This window comes from Euwallacea fornicatus, chromosome 14 (assembly GCF_040115645.1).
Source record: "Euwallacea fornicatus isolate EFF26 chromosome 14, ASM4011564v1, whole genome shotgun sequence".
In the NCBI taxonomy this organism is placed as follows: domain Eukaryota; kingdom Metazoa; phylum Arthropoda; class Insecta; order Coleoptera; family Curculionidae; genus Euwallacea; species Euwallacea fornicatus.
The window spans coordinates 4,181,355-4,199,683 of record NC_089554.1 but is presented as its reverse complement, the minus strand read 5'-3'; the positions used below and the strand labels follow the sequence as shown (position 1 = coordinate 4,199,683).

Sequence of the window (18,329 nt, the reverse complement as noted above, 5' to 3'; positions counted from 1 at the left end):
AATCGACCAAAAAGGGAATTGAGCGTTATCGTTTGAGAGCATTCTTCACTTAGTTTAGTTTCCAATTAAAACATTATTCGTTTACGACGTGCGAATGCTGCCGCCATCTTCAGGTGGAACGAGCAATTTTACGATAATTGCGGAATCTGAAATCATTGCCACTTACAGGTCTCTATGCGTGTGCCGCTTCAAGTGCTCGACGCAACGCTATCAGTTGGCGCCAGCATCTGTAATGCAGCGCTGCCAGAATAATCCAAATTTTGTATTGAAGTGTGCCGCATGGTCCTTAATATGCCCGAATGACTGATAAAGGGACACTTTCGAGCAAAAAAATTCCTATGAATAATAACTCGAAGTTTTTGCTGTCACCGCTTAAAAGTTTTGTATACGCATCTATGCAACCTGAACTAATTTCAATTACTAAATTTCATTAATATTCATTAGGTGGTTACCACGGGACAAATTTATTAGGGGCGGGCAAAAATACCTGAAATTCGTCTTACTCGCATGGATGCTCGTAAATTTATATGAGCCAAGTCATGTAATGTGCAATGAAACGACGGAGACTGATGACTACTAAGAGTAAGGAAAAAATTGCTCTGCTGGCAACAGGGCAAGATTCGAGCAATTCTTAAGTTCCCCGACTGTTTCTAAGCTCCTAATACTTGGGTGATTGCCACATTTAACAAAAATTCTTGGAATACGTGCGCGAATTCCTCCGAGTTGCCATTTCCTGACTGAACGAATGTGTATGTCTTACCGCTGAACTTTTAAATATGGGAAAATTTCGATTTTCTCGTTCTGTTCATTTCATTGTATTTCTTATTTGGGTTTGTTCAATTTTTCGAAAAAATCTAGGATTACCATAATCTTGCGGGATAGTTCTGCTAAGTTCTAATAATTCTCCATGGCCACACTAATCTAAAATAAAACGTGGGAAAATTTTGGCTTTACACAGGGTTTAACGCGGCTATAAACTCGTTAATCTTCGGAAATAATTCAAAAATTAGATTTGTGTAAGCGATTAAATTTTCTCAGGAGACGAAAGATTTTGTGAAATTCGCTTGCGTTCAAAGTCGACACTGACGCACAGCGACTGTAAAGTTTTCTGTTCGCCTGGTGTCAAAGCCCTGTTAGTTATGAATTATTAGAAAATTGAATTCCCCCAAGCTCCTCTCATAATTTTATGACGATGCGGAGTCGAGCATATGACGGATTATTAATTGGAATTTAGCTCTATTGCAGCACATGACGTACATTGGACATAACTCTAGTTGGTTTAAAATTTACGTGAATCATAGCTAAGTAACATGTTTATCTTCATGTCATGGATTTTCATAGTTTCCATTGGTCTCAGCCCATAAGACATTTAGGTATTATACCTCAAATTAATTTCTGTACTTGTTACACACACTGATGTGGAAAATATTTCATTACTGTACCGAAACGTGTGATACCGAGGGTAACTATAATCTTGTATCGGAACAATGCTGGTACAAACTAATTAAAATGAAAATTTAAACTGATTTCCATCTACATAACAGATAGCGAGTCCATGAATATAAATGCAGTTTTCTTGCGTCACAACTATTTTTTCTTATTATACAACTTTAGAAAAAAAATAATTTAAAAACAGATGTTTTTAATAAATTTCATGTCCAATGCATGTCGTTTACTGTTCACAATCCGTGACATTCGGTAAATTTTTACATATTCGGGGACACTCCTTCGCTTTGGTGACACCTCCTGGGTGACCAATGGGTTTTGAAAATTTAGGTTCTTTAAATATACAGGGTATACGATAGAGCGATATCGAGTTTTCAAAGGAACGTAGATGGAGTGATTTTGAATGTATAACCACATTTATCTTAAGGTACCACAGTCTCATCGTTTTTGGAATATCGGCCAAGGGGGGAGAGCGCGAAAGGAAAAATAGAGGGGGCAAGTAAAAGCATTAGAAGTGGAGGATATCAAGTTGAAAATGAAATTAATTAACAGCAGTACTGTTTAAGTCAGAACTAGCGCTAAAAGTTTAAAATTAATTAATGCTTATTTAAATTTAATCTCGCTTATTTTTCTGCAAATTTCGTTCCTAGTTTTGTGACTATAATTTTGTTACAATATAATATATTAGTTGAAAGAGTATACAGTAGAGAATTTTTTAAGACTATTCGAATTCCCTGAGTTAGCCCCGTATTGGAGAAAATTTGGTTTAAAATGCAATAACAAATGGATTCGAAGTATTTTAACACAATAATTTGCCCACATAACTGTAGTAACAATTTTTCATTAATTTTTTGTTTTCTTTGTCATTATATATAGTAAGAATGTTTTAAAAAATATCTTTCAAAGCAACAAATTCTTATAATTAAAAAAAGAACTTAATTACATCAACTCAATTATTTCGTATAAAAACCTAAGTAGGCACATTTCTCAACAACGATGAGACTTTGCATAAGGCTAAATGCGGTTATATAGGTTCAAAACAAATCCATGTATCTTCCATTGAAAATCTTCTATTGCTCTACCAAACACCCGGTGCAAATTCATGTCGTAGAAATTACTGACTTGGAAAAACTAGTTTTAGACAAAAAATATGATTGCTAACGCAATCCTGTCCCTTGCCCATTCAGTGGTAACACGGACCCGTCCGGTTCATAAAAAACGTATTGCCGGGTGCCGTACATGTACGACTTCTTTTGCTATGGCGTTACACTGGAGTCGTATATATTTTAGACATTTTTGTGTTTTCACTGACCGGGTGTGCACATACGCCTGCCTGCAACTGTATGAGTACAGTACTAGTACCCGACCGTATGAGAGAGCATTGTCAAGCGACGATCCAGGGCTGTCGGTCAAAAAGGGCGGCGGACATTGCTGGTCGGTGGTTTTTCTTGGAGATGAAGGGGCGGTGATTGCAAATTTCGCTCAGGGCGTCAGATTTGTTAAGGTCGGTCCTGCTCGTACCAAGCAACCATTGCGAAAACGATTGACAAAGCACTGCGTTAATTGGAGTTTTTATTAAAGTAATAACTCTAAGAAACCCATGTGCGTCAACAAAGTATAAAATAGCTTATTTTGCGAATAGTGAATTTGAAATACTGATTTCACTAAGAAGGTAGAAGAACATTTTTAGTCTTTTTCACATTCTTTGAGGGTACATAACGTATCATCAGTGGAGGCGTTCTATTCCAACTCTCCAACCGTCGTAAACCTGTACAATGGTCCTGAATGGCCCACAAACCTAAAAAGTTTTCTCCTTCAAGGACGAGTGACTGCACGTGCAGTCCAGTAATTAAAACGATTAAGTAGATAATGAACAACGCAATTACCGGAAAAAAGCCGCTAGATGAGACGCTAATCGAATTTAAACTGCACTAAAATTGTAAAAGTTATTAAAAAATATATAGAAAAATGTTCAGACAGTAGGGGAAATTGCTGTTGGGGCGCATAGGTCCGTATAACTGGTTTCTAAAACACAGTAATATCTTTTGAACTCCTTTTAACAGAGCTTTCAAACACTAAGAGTTCAGTGCGTTGTATTGTGAGGTATTCAATGTGAAGTAATTAATGAAATTAAATGCAACGTGAACTCGTATGCAGACGTGAAAAATTTTCCTGGCATGCTTCTCTCCTATACAGCTAAATGTAGGAGGACGTAAATGTGCATTCTACCTTCTACACGGAAGTAAATGGGAAAAATGTCTTAAATCGCCGAGGTGCCTCCAAGAAATTGTGATAAAAACTGCATTTGTATAGAGTCAGGTTCCTATAGAAGAAGTCTCCCTGCAGTATCTGTATTGCAAACTTCCCCGCTTATGTATTAAACAATAATTGAATATTAATGGTAATTATGGAGTATATAGGTCGATATCAAGACGCGGGAGCTACGTTAGCCGTGCTTCTGCTCTCCTAATTGTCACACCGCCATTTTCGCGCTCAGGCAGCCAATCAGCGGTCACGTGGAGATACTCGTGCGGCTTTCCAACGTCATCGAATTATAGCGGCCGGCTCTGCTTGGTTAAGTCACTCGTGCAGACAACCAGCCGTGCACCTCTCTGTATGAACAGTTGCCGTCTAGTGGGGTATGTTTTTTCGTCTTTACCTATCTAGGTAAAATTTTAAAAAATAACAATAAAATGCATTTTTTTGCTGTTGTTTTAACGGAGTTTATTTCAAGGTATGATCCTGGTCACAAAACGTGAAATACAGCCACAAAATCCTGGGTGTCGAATACCACACCTTCTGCAACACTCGAATCTGTGTGTGACTACGTTAATAAAAACACCCACAGGATGACCAAAAAAGTTCTGTCCAATTTGCAAATGCGATTCCTTGACCGAGACGCGTGGGAATGGCCGAAGGTAGTTGCTGTGGTTGTTTTCTGATGCGGGTTTTACTTTCTTTATTTCGCTATTTTTGTAATATATTACACCACTTCGAAACGTTGTGCTATATATGGCGATCCTCCCATATTAGTCATGCAAGACGTTCCAGATACATCAGGATGTTACGAGAGATGTTCGGGTACCTCTTTCGATCGATGCGGTTCTGCGCTGGGAAGCAACATTAGTTATATTGAAATTACAAAAATAATTACTTCTGGTCAAGTTGTAATGGCCGATTGAGCTCTAATTAATTACTTACGGTTCTTGCAGCGGCAGAGAAGCTGTTTCAAAAAGTGAAACACGATACAAATCTTGTTGTCAAGAATATTACAAGTAACCTGATTAATATGTCAAATACGGCTACTGTCACTGTCCGTTATGTTTTCAAGGTCAAACAGTTGGTTTCCGTGGCACCTCTCGATTTTTAATAAGCTGGAATAGCACATACCTATATATTATGGCTAGAAATTCGCGAGACCGAGATCGGGATGGAGACGTCTGTGGTCTCGGATTCGGTTTTACAGTTATACCTCAGTCTCAATCTGGGACTTGTGTGTCGAGGCCGTTACTTACTACATAATATCGGTCTGGTCTCATAGAAGCAATTAGACTCGTGATCTTGGTCTCAGCCTCGATCATGAGACCGAAACCGAGGCTGGTTTCGCGCAGCGTAATCTCATAAACATCAAAGTTAACTACTAGTTTATCATGTTTTGCTGCTTTTACAGCTATTCAAATCTCTGAAAGGTACAAAACTGCTATCCACAAAAAAGCAGTGGACCGTGGTAATGATGACTGATGAGCTTCGTTGATATAGCCTCTCGACTTGTAATATCAGAATGTAATATCTTATTTATCTGGCATCTCAATTCTCTAATCTTTTAACTAATTTGATAATGTATACTTGAGTCATCATTAGCTAACGTTAGGTACATTCACAATTCGGAGAAAACCTCACTTAACCTAACCGCGCAATGAAGTCATAATAACTGATCGTCCCAAAATACAATTTTGATCTCATTAATTTAGCACACGTATTAATCAAATTCATCCATTAATTATGTATTTAGTTTTACGGTTGTTACTTAATCTTCCCGTGTTCCTGTCGGCTTTCGTGGGGCACCCTCATTGTTATTAAGCATCAATTTGGCAAGAGCATTATTTTTATCCTTTATTGCATGACAGCCCACTGGGATTGTTATAAATTGAACATAACCAAAATCCGTACCACCCACCAACAGATTTCCATAACGTTCTTATGCAAAACCATACTTTCGCATATGCACACGAGAGACAATGGCAAAGAAGAAGCCCTCCACCCAAACATCCATAAATCAAGGCTGTCGAACGGCCAATGCAGCGGCATTGTTGGCCCTACTGCCACAAAAACAGGTCTTTAGAGCTCCCCTGTTTTTGTGGCCTAAATTTAGCAGGACCACCGCAAATATTTCGTCTTGAACTTGAATGGACCGTTATGAGACCGACAGGAAAATACGTGATACAATTTTTATTCATGTAAGGCCAATTTTCTTTGAAGCGGTTATTCAAGTTTACGATTCATGCATTAAGGATTCGGTCTGCGTAAAGCTGGAGTCTTGAGTAGTCTTTATTTAGTGGTAGACTCAATGATGATTTATACATGTCTATGGCCTCGATGAAGAAGCATTCCTTCTGAAGGTTCTATATTTCTTTGCTGCGAATGTGATGCATGAGACCTAGTAATAGTTGTATGAGAAAATTCACGGGTTAGTTCAGGTTCATCCTTCACTAAGCCGCGTCTCATGGGGGGGTACCTACTCTTCAACCAGAGGCAGATGAGTGATTTCTATTATGTATTTGTTACCGCATATGAGGTCACTGTCGAGTGGAATTTCGAACTAACTTGAACTAACCGAGCAGTCGCTTTTCTATGGGAGAGTCAATTAAAAGCGAAAAGTAGTTTGAGTCCCTCCAAGAGAAGCTGACGTTTTTACGTATGCCACAACAAAAGCCTCTAAAAGCCTCTCAAGGCCTATTTCAAGAAGCACAACAATGGCCCATGCTAAACAAGATTTTAATTAGAAGCCCGCAGCAACATAGCTGAAGTAATCTCACTGCGAAATGTTCTGCTCTATTGATCCATTAGACAAGTCGTTACATTTTTTTGAGCTAGAGGTTAAGAAGCCCCAAACCATGAGGAATTCGCCTATCTCGTTAGGCCAATAAACGTGTAAAAACGTGACTAATGCAAATCGATTCGTTTACATAACGTAAGTATCCTAGTGCAAAAGGTCTGTTCACTTTTTATTTATAACAAAGAGAGCCGCCTTGGCAAACATCCTTTTGGTCGGAGACGGCACAAACCGGGTTCATCGAGCTGAAGGTCCATCAAGGACGTCGTGCGAGCCCACTCGGTCGCCGGTGGGACGACCGCGACGTCATCATTTCGCAATGAAATTTCAAATCTCGCCGAGGCTTAATTGGGAAGGATCTTGCCCATCAGCTAAAATTTAATTACTTAAGTAGCTCGAGTATTTAAGAGTTTTTCGCCGGAGGTATATTCAAGCTGCATTTTTCAAGCTTGAGGCAAAAGCAAAACAAAACGTAACCGTTTCTAGTTGATTGGTCGAATTATCATAACTCCACGTTATCTTTCTCCAGAGATGAGATGTTATAGTGCAATTCACAGAATGCCTTCAACTGTAATTTGGTCTGTAACGAGCAATTTCGTCATTTATCGACCAGTTCTCATGCAGCGTTCAAAATCGAACAACGGTCTAGCCCATTTGGCATGGGGGGAAAATTTTAAATAATCATAAAATGAAGCAACAAGTGGTCATCTTCTATTTTGGATAATTGTTACAATGAAGAGGACATGAATTGAAGCGAATCGTCTTCTACTTCAAGGTCGTCACATTTGTTGATCACACTAAATATTACCTTCTTCCATTAAGTGTTCGAAGGAAACGGTCAAGGTTTTGGGAGTAGAAACCCGCATACAATGCTCCGCCTTTTGAAAACACGACCAAAATTCTTCTACCATGAGCACCTAATTTGCTCATGTCATGATGGCTCATCGAAAAATTACCGCAGGAAACTGGCTTCATCAATCTCAGACCTATAATAAAACGATGATCTTATTCCGTTTTTGTTTCACACATATTTCACAATAATAATTATTGTTTCCAACAGACGTAAAAAAAATAATAATAGTAATGGTCACTCCATATCAAATTTAGTAATAGTTATTTATAAAAAGATGCTCCTATGAGCGTTTGCCGGATTTCCTCGGGGGCCCCAGTGCTGTAATTTTTGTACTAACGTCTCCATAAACACAGCCACTTCGAATTCTTGGTACAACAGTCCTTCCACTTAGAGCACCTCGTGGCCGACTGCAGAAAAATTTGTGTAAGTGATGAAGATTAATTCAGTCCGGACTGCAGGTCATCTGAGATTCGGACACGATCAAGAGTCAAACAATGCAATTTTAATGTCTCTGAAACTGTTTTTTTTTGCTTACCATCATGTTTGCAGGACCTTTTCTTATCGCGAGAAAAATCTTCGAAAAGACGCCTGACCTGCTATTCCGGCGGCCGAGAAGTGTGGGATGTACCGAAGCACCTAGCTATTAAAAATTTGTGGGTTCCTGTGAAAACCGAAACTGCCCTGGGGGATAAAGGCGTCGGAGCTGGGGGGGCACCGGTGGTTTTTTAATTGCATCGCCCTGTTGTGTTGCACCATTTTTTATTCCCTTTTTTTATATATTATTTTTATTGATTACTTTTTCTTCAATTACTTTCGTTTTTTAAATACATTTTTCTTAGTTTCTTAAGATTATGCAATTTCAATGCTAGGTTCCGGCCTTGCTTCTTCTTCGACCATTTCAGAAATGGAACTGCCGCATCGGTCCCATTTTGATGAGCTTTTCCGTTCAATTTGTTCCCTTGAATCTCGAATTCTGGGTATTGGAACTTGTAGTGATGAGTTAAGAAACAGTTCAGGCACCAGTGCTAGCGAGTTGCTCGAATTTCGAAGTCCGGGGCTAATTGCTTCGTCTATTGCCCCTGGTACTTTAGACTCATCCATTGCTCCCCCAACTTTCAAACGGCTGCAGCTCTGGCTTCTCTCCTATGGGCCCCCGTTATCCATGGAAGAGCGCCTGGTAGCAAGTCCATTCTCATTGGATTTAAACCTAACTAATTATCATATTCACTTTATTATGTGGAAGGTAAAAAAGTATCGACATGTGATGTTACAGCCCAAGGATTAACGTTGAAAAATTACATAAGACCACTTTTGTTAAAGGTATTAATAATACCGAGGAAAAAACTAATTATAAGCAATATGTAGTTACAAGCAAAGTGAAATTAAAACATGCAGACAAACAAATAAAGGATGATGATTGATAGACAATTGTTTCCGAAATTACAACATGAATTATTTAATTGGTTAATTTCTACGGAGTGTGGCAAAAAACCAATTTACTCATCTAATTCTTCGAGAAAACTTGTTCTTTGTATCGTGATTTTTTTTTGTTTCAAATCATGCGCCTACGAAGCAGTGTTTAACTCGCAAGCATTTCTGTCAAGGGCGTTAAGGATAGAAAAACAAACATTACAATCACTGTTTAAGCATTAATGAAACCTTATTTGTAAATCGTTAAAATGGCGATAAAAATTATGAGACATCCAACCCGACAGTAAAAAATTCTTTGAAGGCATAAATGTGTTACGAGGAACGAGTATTGTCCGTTAATTATGACTAATCTGCAGGGATCCATGGAAAAGATATAAATAGGAACTTGCATGGTACTCTCTGATTTATGTACTATTTAAGGTAATTATCTAGGAATATATTGTTCCGATATATGGAAACGTTTTTCCTTCACTTGCAGATGAGATCATTCTGTCCTATATTTGCTCGATTTATTAGCCATTTTCCAAATCCAAATCAATATTGGTTTAAAAAATAGCATATTTCTATTTATTAAGCAAAAATGTACCATTATTTTCTAACTCATGTATAGGATAATTATGGGTTCATTTTTGATTTAACATATTTAGTAAATTTCCGAAAACTCCGAATAGCCATTAAGTCGTCGCTCGCTAATTTGTCAAGATTTGCAAACTTACCAATTTTTCAGATTGCCGCTGCAAATTTTTGAACTCCCATCCCTCCGGTTGTCTCTATTTGTCTTCCAACCTCTTAAGGCTAATTGGTACCTCTACATCGAATTCATATTTTGCTTAACTAAAGGTTTCGATTTTCGAAGAAATGCCAGTCGCATAATGAGGGGTTATATTTTTTTGGGTAGGTTTAGTTATCCATTTGCAGAAGCTTCGATCCATCGAGATTAACCTGGAGCAAATTACTCTCCCTTTCTAATCCTGAGGTCCGGCGCATGATAGCCGAATTTCGAGCTGATGGGTTTGCCGTCGCTGGTTCTTCTTCTACTGTCTGTGATGGCAATTTGAACACTCTCTTTGCAGAAATCTTGGCAGTTCGTCTTTCGGGACAAACCACACAACAATAATACAAGCCACCCTCATTTTACACGTAATTTATTTCCCATTTAAATATTCGCTTATAATTGTTAGGCACTCCCAAAGGTAATCCAGATACGAAGAGGGAGCAGGCTTAACATACTCTTCAGGGTTTATGTACGTGTCGAAGATTATAAGGAGGAATCCTACGGTTAATGCTTGCATGAGGAGAAGGAACCAGTTGCAGTACATCTATTTAAGAGGAAGGAGGATTTGGGTCGTCTGGTATTCTCTTAAATGGGGGGGAGGGGTATTTAAAGACTTTATGATGACGGTTTTTTGTTGGCAATTGCATTGAACCGAAAACCTTGTTAGTATCGGAAATTAAAAATATTTCGCAGTATCTTACTGCATCTTCAGGATGCAATATATAAACTGTCATTAAACGAACAAGTCTATTAATGATGGCGTTTAGTAATCGAGACCGTTTAACACGTGAGCGTAGCGAATGCGTTAATAAAGATGATATCAAAAGTTGTTGTCATACTTACAAGATCACATGTGAGGAAAATATAATGCCAAATTGGGGGATAATTTCGGAAAAAGAGCTCCCATTTAAGTTATAGTTTAATCTAATGCAATTGGCCCTCTCTATGTGTTTGTTCTTTACTGGCTTCGTATATGAACAATTTTACAAAAAATTCAAACTACTTCATCTCCTAATTCTTTAAGCTGGAGAATTGCAGGCAGTAATAAATATGTATGTACTTACACTTTGCATCTTGGGAACCATGTAATTAGAACCACCGCTACTAGATAGCCTCGACGGCTGATTATCATTAAGGGTGGTGGAGGGCAGATTATACTTAAGGGTGGTGGACGGCTGATAAGCGCTGGTCTCGATGGATTTAAACGAAAATTCACTGCTTTTGTCGCTCTTCCGTAACTCCTGTCAGAAACTGGCGCTTATAAAATATTCCAACAAAGAAAACCAACAAGATGACTCTTAAAGGACGTACTGACTCCCCTCCTGCGATAATGTTTTTGGTATCTTGATTGGATGAGATTGGGAGTTTGGGAGGAAGAGCTGAGATAGACGTCAGGTTTATCATCGATATGGGTTTTGCGCTAATTTCGTAATCTTGTGGAGGCTGGAATGGGCTTTCGAACTTTACCACGTCCGCCCTCTCCTCGACTTTAATGTCGTCACACTCGCATACATATTTTGTTCTCGCCTGAACCCTGGACACAGACGTAATATCTGACGTCAAGTCCCAGGTACTCAACTAAGATATTAATTTTCCATCATTTTTTCTTCTAACTCAAAATGTTCATAAAATACAAACCGTTCCCCTTTCAAAATATTCTTCGTTTTCGTTCACTTTAAAATCGTTCTGTCTTATCCATCTTTGTACCCGCTTGTATGTCCGAGGGGAGAGACTGTCATTCATCCCTGATTTTGCTCAACGTTCTCTTCTCAACTTCTTAAGGAAACACTTCAACGAAAACATTTACTTCTACAATTTACTGAACATTTCTTGGGATGATTTTACATCCTTTGGGGCGTCCTTCGGGCTGCTTTGCGACGAAAATTTCTGGTTCTATAAGTTATCGAATGTTTCTTGGCATGACTTTTTCAAATGTGACGCTTTCAATACCTCTATAAAGACAGGTGGTCATTTGCTTGACGACAGGTGTAAAAGGTATTTTTTTTCTTTTGGCAAACACACAACAAACTTTACAAAAATTCGACCTAATTTCTTATCAGTGCCTCGACTCGAGCCTGGACCAATCTAGAATCCTTAGCCGTTCTACAGTCAAGAGCAGCTGGACTAGATTTGATCGGAATGCAACAGAATGAACGCGATAGATGGTTCCGGTTGGACATTTTGCTACAGGCCCAACATACTTTCTGTTGACATTGTCGATTTCTGCTTGCGTTTGATTGACTCGAGATGAACCGAACTGACGAGATTTAATTCTATCGAAACCGGTCTTCGAGGTGCTGGAGTTAATTAAACGCAGAGTTGGAATGAGGCATAAAGTCGTAATAGACCTTAATCTTCTCGCCTTGCTGCATTGAATGGTACTGTCTTCCCAATACCTTCTTGGACGGAACAATTCAAATAAGCGAAAATCGACTAACCTCAAAAGATTATCATAAGAGATTAGATTAGGTTGATGAATGTTCCACAGTGTGGTGAATGCAGAAACTCAGGCCCAGCCGTTACTGGTTCTGCGCTATTCGTAAATGGCAAATAGAGGAACCAAGAGGTCATTCCGATAAACGATACCGTTCAGTGGCGGTATAGAGGCATTAGCCCTCGGACCTTAAGGTCTTTTTTTTAAATAATTGTTATGTCTGTACATTCACATTAACTAGGACAATTCAATGTACATTTGTGCATATTTGATCTCCCTTGCTTTTTTTATAGGTTTGTAGTAATTTTGAAATTAAGAGCCTAGTGTTCACGCCAAAAAAACAAATATTTAAAATTGAATCATGAGATTCCATCATTTTCTCAAAAATAACAATTACCGATGATGACGGTTGTAGAAGAAATCGCTCGCTATTAAAGCTCGTCTCTATTTCCTCAAACATAAATTCAGCTAATTTTGTGTTTGCAGAGCAAAGGACCTGATACTGTGATAACGCACATGTTCTTCATGCTAAACGAAAATGACAGGTTCACACAAGCACAGTCTTGACTTCGTCCCGAGTTAATGCAATGGATAATCCCGTCGTTTTTGAGGTGTATTCTATCAAAATCCCCATTAACTTTTCTAGACAAAGGAACTTACATCATTCTGTAATAATAGATTCATTTACTGAGCGAATTCTAATATATCAACACCTACCGCAATAAAATGTGCGTTTTTTCTACGTACGAGCTTATTGGGCAACAAAAAAACCTACCTCCATACTATGGGCATCCGCCCACCTGGCTCATACGCTCAAACGCCGTAATAAATCGCCGTAATGATGACCAAGAAGTAAATGAACATTCAAGTCATTAATAATTGGTTGATTTAAGAACACAAAAAATAATATTTGCTAAAGATCATCCACCTACAAATTCGCAATTTTCTATTTGGGGCTATTTTATCTACCACCTGGGGTCACCTACATTCTTGATTAGCTCTTCAAGGGGAACTCGAACAGTGCAGGTTGTTCTCTTGATCTTCAGCATCAAAATTATACAAACAAAGGCTTGACAGCATGAGAAGATGAAAACTTTTCATGTGTGACTATTCGACACGCATCTGTGATCGAACTTAATTACGGCCCAGCAAGACAAATAACAGAACCTGCAGGACCGCGACGCGAAACGTCGCTGGTTCCGGGTTCTTGATAAATGTTATCAATTATTTGGCCCGTTCAGAGATGACTACTTTTAGCACTAGACTAATAATGAAATATATCGCGTATTCACACCGGTATCTGACTGGGGAATGTTGCAATACATGCCTGTGTTATAAAACTCTGGTAATCCAGCTTAAGTCTGCATAATAGCGCTCCGTTAATAGCCGCCCTTTAAGGCCGAATTGTGAACCCGTGAGAAGCACGAAAGTGCCCTTTTTCGAGGAACTATTACGTGCGATGGGAAATTCTAGAGGGATCACTGGTGAAGCATTAAAATTGGAGATTTTTTTGGTGCGACGTGGCTTTTTAGCGTCCTTTGAGGATGATTATCGTTGGTAAGCATCAATCACCCAGCCAACAAGAACCATTGTCAAAATACACCGTGACATGACGGAAAAACTTCATTCTTCATCGTGAGTTGTACTGTGTAAACGAACCATCTTCTGTGCATCAATATTATTGTTATTGTTATGGGCTTTTTTCCTGCTTAAGCCTCTCGCACATATCCTCTCAATCATCAACAATAAACACTTTCTTCGCTTCTTAAGCATTTAATCCCACATTACTCTTCAATGCTTACATTCGACACACTTTCGGAAATCAACCTTTAATTACAGGATGTTACAATACAGCGTGGCCTACATTGCATAATTTTTATCGCAAATAATTCATACAAAACTTGTAATTAGGCGGGTTTCGCGAATAAAAACGACCTTCCCCTTTCTAACTCTTTTCAAACCGGGCAGGCTTTTAACGTCTAACCGAAACGAGTCGTTTACAAGAATTTATCGAATCTGCAATGGCAAAAACTTGCTGTGACTAAGATTATTTAAAATGAGTCCGTAATGAGGAAGTAATGAAACTTCGAAAAGTGCTTGGACTATTGAGGCTCAGATAACGAAGGATTTTATGCAGAAATCTGTTAATGACTGCCTGGCTAAGCGAGAACAGACTCGAGTTTTCAAGAAATCAGTTTTTGATTGGCATATACAGAGAAAATTGTGGAATCTCGCTTTGATTCACGCTTGCAATTTATTCTAACTCTTTTATTTACTGATTTAATTAGAAAAGTACGGTAATTGTCGGGTGTATCAGCTTAAGTAAATATTACATCAATATGAGTATCTATATAATTTCCTTGGCTAAAGTATAATGATTACTGCTCTTAATGTAATATATTGAATTGCATTATGATGATCGGCAATTTGAAAAACAAATTTCATCTACGAGTTTAAATGGAGTTTAGTCTGAATGAATCGATCGGAAATTCAATTCATTAACAAAACATTCTGTCATTACAGTAAAATCGTAATTTTCAGGGAGGGGGGAATGTAGAGAGAAGATGAAGCGGAAACTCAACTCTTAAACTTGATTTTTGAGCTTGTTAACGATCTATAGAAACCGTCCTCCCAACTTAACTGTACATCACGTATTGAGAAATGCTTGCACGTCAATGTTGGAACATCCCGTAAATTTACCATAACCACCTGCCTCTTGGTTCCCTCAGGAGTCTTTAACGCGCTCGGTGTCAGAAAACGGTCAAAAAGTGCATCTAAAATGCAGGAACGGACGCGTAGGCCTAATAATACAGGCGGCACCAGGCAAATTTTCTGCTGATTATACCACTGCAGATTCGTCCTATAATTTATATATACGGATAAGTTTCTTATCCTATTCTTAAAGAAACGTAAAATTAACGTTGTATCTCTGATGGCTGATGGCGAAACCGTGGCCCATCTGACGTTTCCGCGTGGACGTATAGTGGGTCTTAATAAATATTAGAAATGCATCTTATGAGGTCATTAATTAAATGTTGTTTGCGACGTATTGACCCAGTGGCTATTTTTGTGGACAGTGATTCATATGCATATCTCGTAAGTTGTATGCGATATTAAAGATAATCGGCAAACATTGTACAGGGTGTAACGTAACGTCAAGCGGATATTTCAGGGGGCGATGATACTTCGCGAAATAATAAAAAATGCTAACGGACTCGTGGCCGTAAACGCATCATTTGCGATACATCAGGTGTTACAGTTTCGTATTCTTCGAAAGACATCTTCAACGGGTTCTGTAGTCGTTTAAATTACTTTTTATTTTAAAAATTAGATTAAATGTTATGAATGGCTTCAGACAGGTGATAACCGAGTCGGATGATTTGTTTTCCTTACCGCGTTTGCATCTTTAGTTAGCACTGGTGGATTTTTTCAAATTCCGCAAAGACGGCGAAACGTACGAAAATACTGCAAGTGGCCCAAAAATTGATGAATCGACGATTTGGTGTCAAAATTCGTTTAGCGCGTAGGGAACAGAGGCGAAAAGCATAAAATTTTCCGTGACCTCCAAAAAAAGGGATCACTCCGTATATGGCTATCGCAGATTTTGACGTTTTGCGGGGCAGCGTCTTAAAGTAGACGCACGAAGTTTCAAAAACTTTTTAACTCAACGCACACGTGGGAAAAACGCAAAATATATGAGAACAAAGAAACTCTGCCGCCCTGTATATCGAAAACGATGCGTTTTTGACCGTGGGCCTATTAGCGTTCGTTCGCTACTCCGCCGAGTACTGTCGCACCCTAAAATATCACCACGATGATACGTCGCACCCTGTACATCGCCACTAATAGTCATTTGCGATAAAGAAGTTTGTTTTGTAAGTGGAATGAAGGTTTTCCCGCATGAAAAAAGCCGCCAAAATCCTTCGATCATTTTTAAATGCATGAATTTGACCATTGAAGCCGACACATACGCGATTAACAACCAGCGGTCAAGAACGCAGGTATTCCTTTCTATATTTGCATAAAGAGAGGAGTATTAATTGATTTTAATGATTAAATAGTTAATTAGCACTAGAAAGACTTCTTCAATGGCTTAGTCGATAAATAATCCACTTGTGTAATATGCAAATGTTTGTTCGAACCGATGTGGCATTGGTGAATCTATGTTTACACCTAAGAAGTTCAGCCTTGTGTAAGATGATATCAACAACCTAAAATTTTGTCAATTTTTTTCACACGCAAACAAGAGCTTCTCAGGTTAAATTAATTGCATTTTAAATCATAATTAATCGCTTAGTTTCGTCTCTTTATGTATCTGAAATTGCCAAGGATGTGTTTTTCTTTAAGATACGAACGTGGAACCTGCTAAAGCGCTAGCTTTATTATCGCTAATTATCCACTAATGTATCTAATATTGAAATTCATCAGCCAGCACAAAAAAAAATTGTTGGGTAAATAAGCGTAAAAGATCGAAAATTGCTCATCGGCGTTTTAACGAATAGCACGTCCTCAAATAAAAGATCCCCCTCTTGCCACTGCCCCCTTAATGCGATAATGGAAAAAAAAAAACATAATGGAAAATTAGCCAGGCTATTTCCAACAACAGTCCTAAACACCGTGATTACCCAAGAAGATTAAACCATGCTCGTTTTTCCCTGTGGTTGTTCCATTGCTTATTTCCGAAGGTTTGCGTGAAATTAAAAAACAGCCCTGCACTATGCGAGACTGGTTTTGTTTTATATTGCCTGATTCACTATTCTAAAATACCTAATTAAGCAACTAATCTGATTTCACTCGGTATTTATTTTTGTGTGAGAAAACGAAGGCCGTTAGAAAACACGGCAAAAAGTGATATGCACCCCGATAAAGCAGGGAATTTTTTCTAATTGTTGCTGGCAAGGAATTTGTGCCTTATTTATTTCCCTTTGATTTTTATCATAATATAATAATTTTAACAACCTTCGTGACTTTACACCTACTGCGGTAACGCATTAGATGATAAAAAGGTTTATAAATCGAATGTAGGAGTTCGACAAGAGTTCGAATCAAACCTGTCGCCGCTTCGTGTTAAAACAGCTCGTTGGCCTAATTTATGTGCACTGAAGTTGCATTGTTTCCTTGGACAGGGGTCCCCCAGTCGGCACTCAGGCCTAAACAGGGGTTTTTTTTTGAGGATGCTTCAGGGAGGAGAAAAAAATGGGGTGTTCCTTAACTTGATTAAATCCACGTGATAAATGTGAAACATTCTAGAAGTGCCTTATATGTAGGGGATTAAAGACCTGCCCAAACCCCATGTGATGACCCCCTGGATGTCGCCTTCCGCGAGTTCGGATAATCGATCCCGAAAGAGGGAGAAGAGAGGCGACTGACGCGGAAGGCGGGCGGATGAACGTTCAACCACCTGTGGCGTCATCAGAAACCAGTTCTTGGGGCAAACACGACAGGGAAGCTCATAGAAGGTCAAGACGAAGGGACTAATCGTCCAAGAGCGGCCATACACGTGTGGATACTACAACGCGAAGAGAAGCGTCTCAAGAGGAACCTTAACTTGTAGCAATAATTTCCATTCCCGAAGAAAGAAGCAGAAATTTCTTTCCGAAATACAGGATGTCCATTTAAGAACCTCGAGGGCTCCGAGGAGTTTAACTTGGATTTAAAAAAAAATCGATTACGGGAATTAACCCTCAGGCACTTAGCCATGAATGCAAGTTTCCTTGGAATAATTTGTAGTTCCACCAACGTTTGGCTTTATTTTATACCAAAATGGAGAAAATCGAATTTTCTTTCGCCCTACGCCTCTAAAGTACGTCATCCTATTTGAAAAAAAAAACAGGAAAATTGGGGTTGAAAACGTGAAAATTAAAGTTGTTTTTGTGAACATCTCGTGCGTATTGCTGGCTAAATAGCTATACGTGTCAGCTAAAGTAGTCTTACCTAAGAATCCATCTTAAAATCATCAAAATCTAACTTAGACTAACTTCAATATTATTTTCTTATGAAGTATTGCAAATGTCTAAAACTTCTTTTAAAGAGTCATAGCTTCAAGTCACTGCATCTCAAAGCAAAAAAATCTAGGGCCAAACCTAGGCTCATGAGAGGATTCCATGACGTAAAGAAAGATGTACTGTAGGTAGTACTATTAAAAAAAATACTTTATGACGCCCTGCCTTTTCGGTGCACCGTGTGCGGTAATCACTAATTTCAAAATCCACCTTCGTTAGTGTCATGCACATCTCCATAACTGATTTTATCAAATTATAATCAAACTTGTAGGAGCCGAGACGCTGTTAAATGGATACTCTGTATTTTGCTATGCTAATTTTTGTCCTAAAGTAGA

The 18,329-nt window shown here is 38.7% G+C and overlaps 1 protein-coding gene across 4 annotated transcripts; it reads right to left on the bottom strand.

Annotated features, from left to right (window-relative positions):
• Nucleotides 1-7,199: 7,199 nt before the first annotated feature.
• LOC136343279 (uncharacterized) lies at nt 7,200-11,483 on the bottom strand. 4 transcript variants are annotated; one of them, XM_066289890.1, is made up of 5 exons: nt 11,404-11,483; nt 11,197-11,346; nt 10,870-11,136; nt 10,623-10,799; nt 9,913-10,102 (listed from the first exon to the last, which is right to left on the bottom strand). In XM_066289890.1, exons 2-5 carry the CDS (start codon nt 11,299-11,301, stop codon nt 9,929-9,931), a joined length of 723 nt encoding a protein of 240 aa, XP_066145987.1. In that variant the 5' UTR covers nt 11,302-11,346; nt 11,404-11,483; the 3' UTR covers nt 9,913-9,928. The 4 variants fall into 4 exon arrangements, with proteins under 4 accessions (XP_066145991.1, XP_066145987.1, XP_066145988.1 ...); XM_066289894.1 differs by lacking the exon at nt 9,913-10,102 and adding an exon at nt 7,200-7,485 and having other exon boundaries at nt 11,197-11,480; XM_066289891.1 differs by having other exon boundaries at nt 9,913-10,142; nt 11,197-11,480.
• Nucleotides 11,484-18,329: the final 6,846 nt, after the last annotated feature.

Bases quoted from the DNA above. Each gene is read 5' to 3' on its own strand.
- LOC136343279 (XM_066289890.1), bottom strand. From the start codon at position 11,301: ATGAATGACAGTCTCTCCCCTCGGACATACAAGCGGGTACAAAGATGG. The intron at 11,137-11,196 runs GTTTGTATTTTA...TTAATATCTTAG, and splicing joins AATATTTTGAAAGGGGAACG to TTGAGTACCTGGGACTTGAC. The intron at 10,103-10,622 runs GTAAGTACATAC...CCTCTTAAATAG, and splicing joins TGGTTCCCAAGATGCAAAGT to ATGTACTGCAACTGGTTCCT.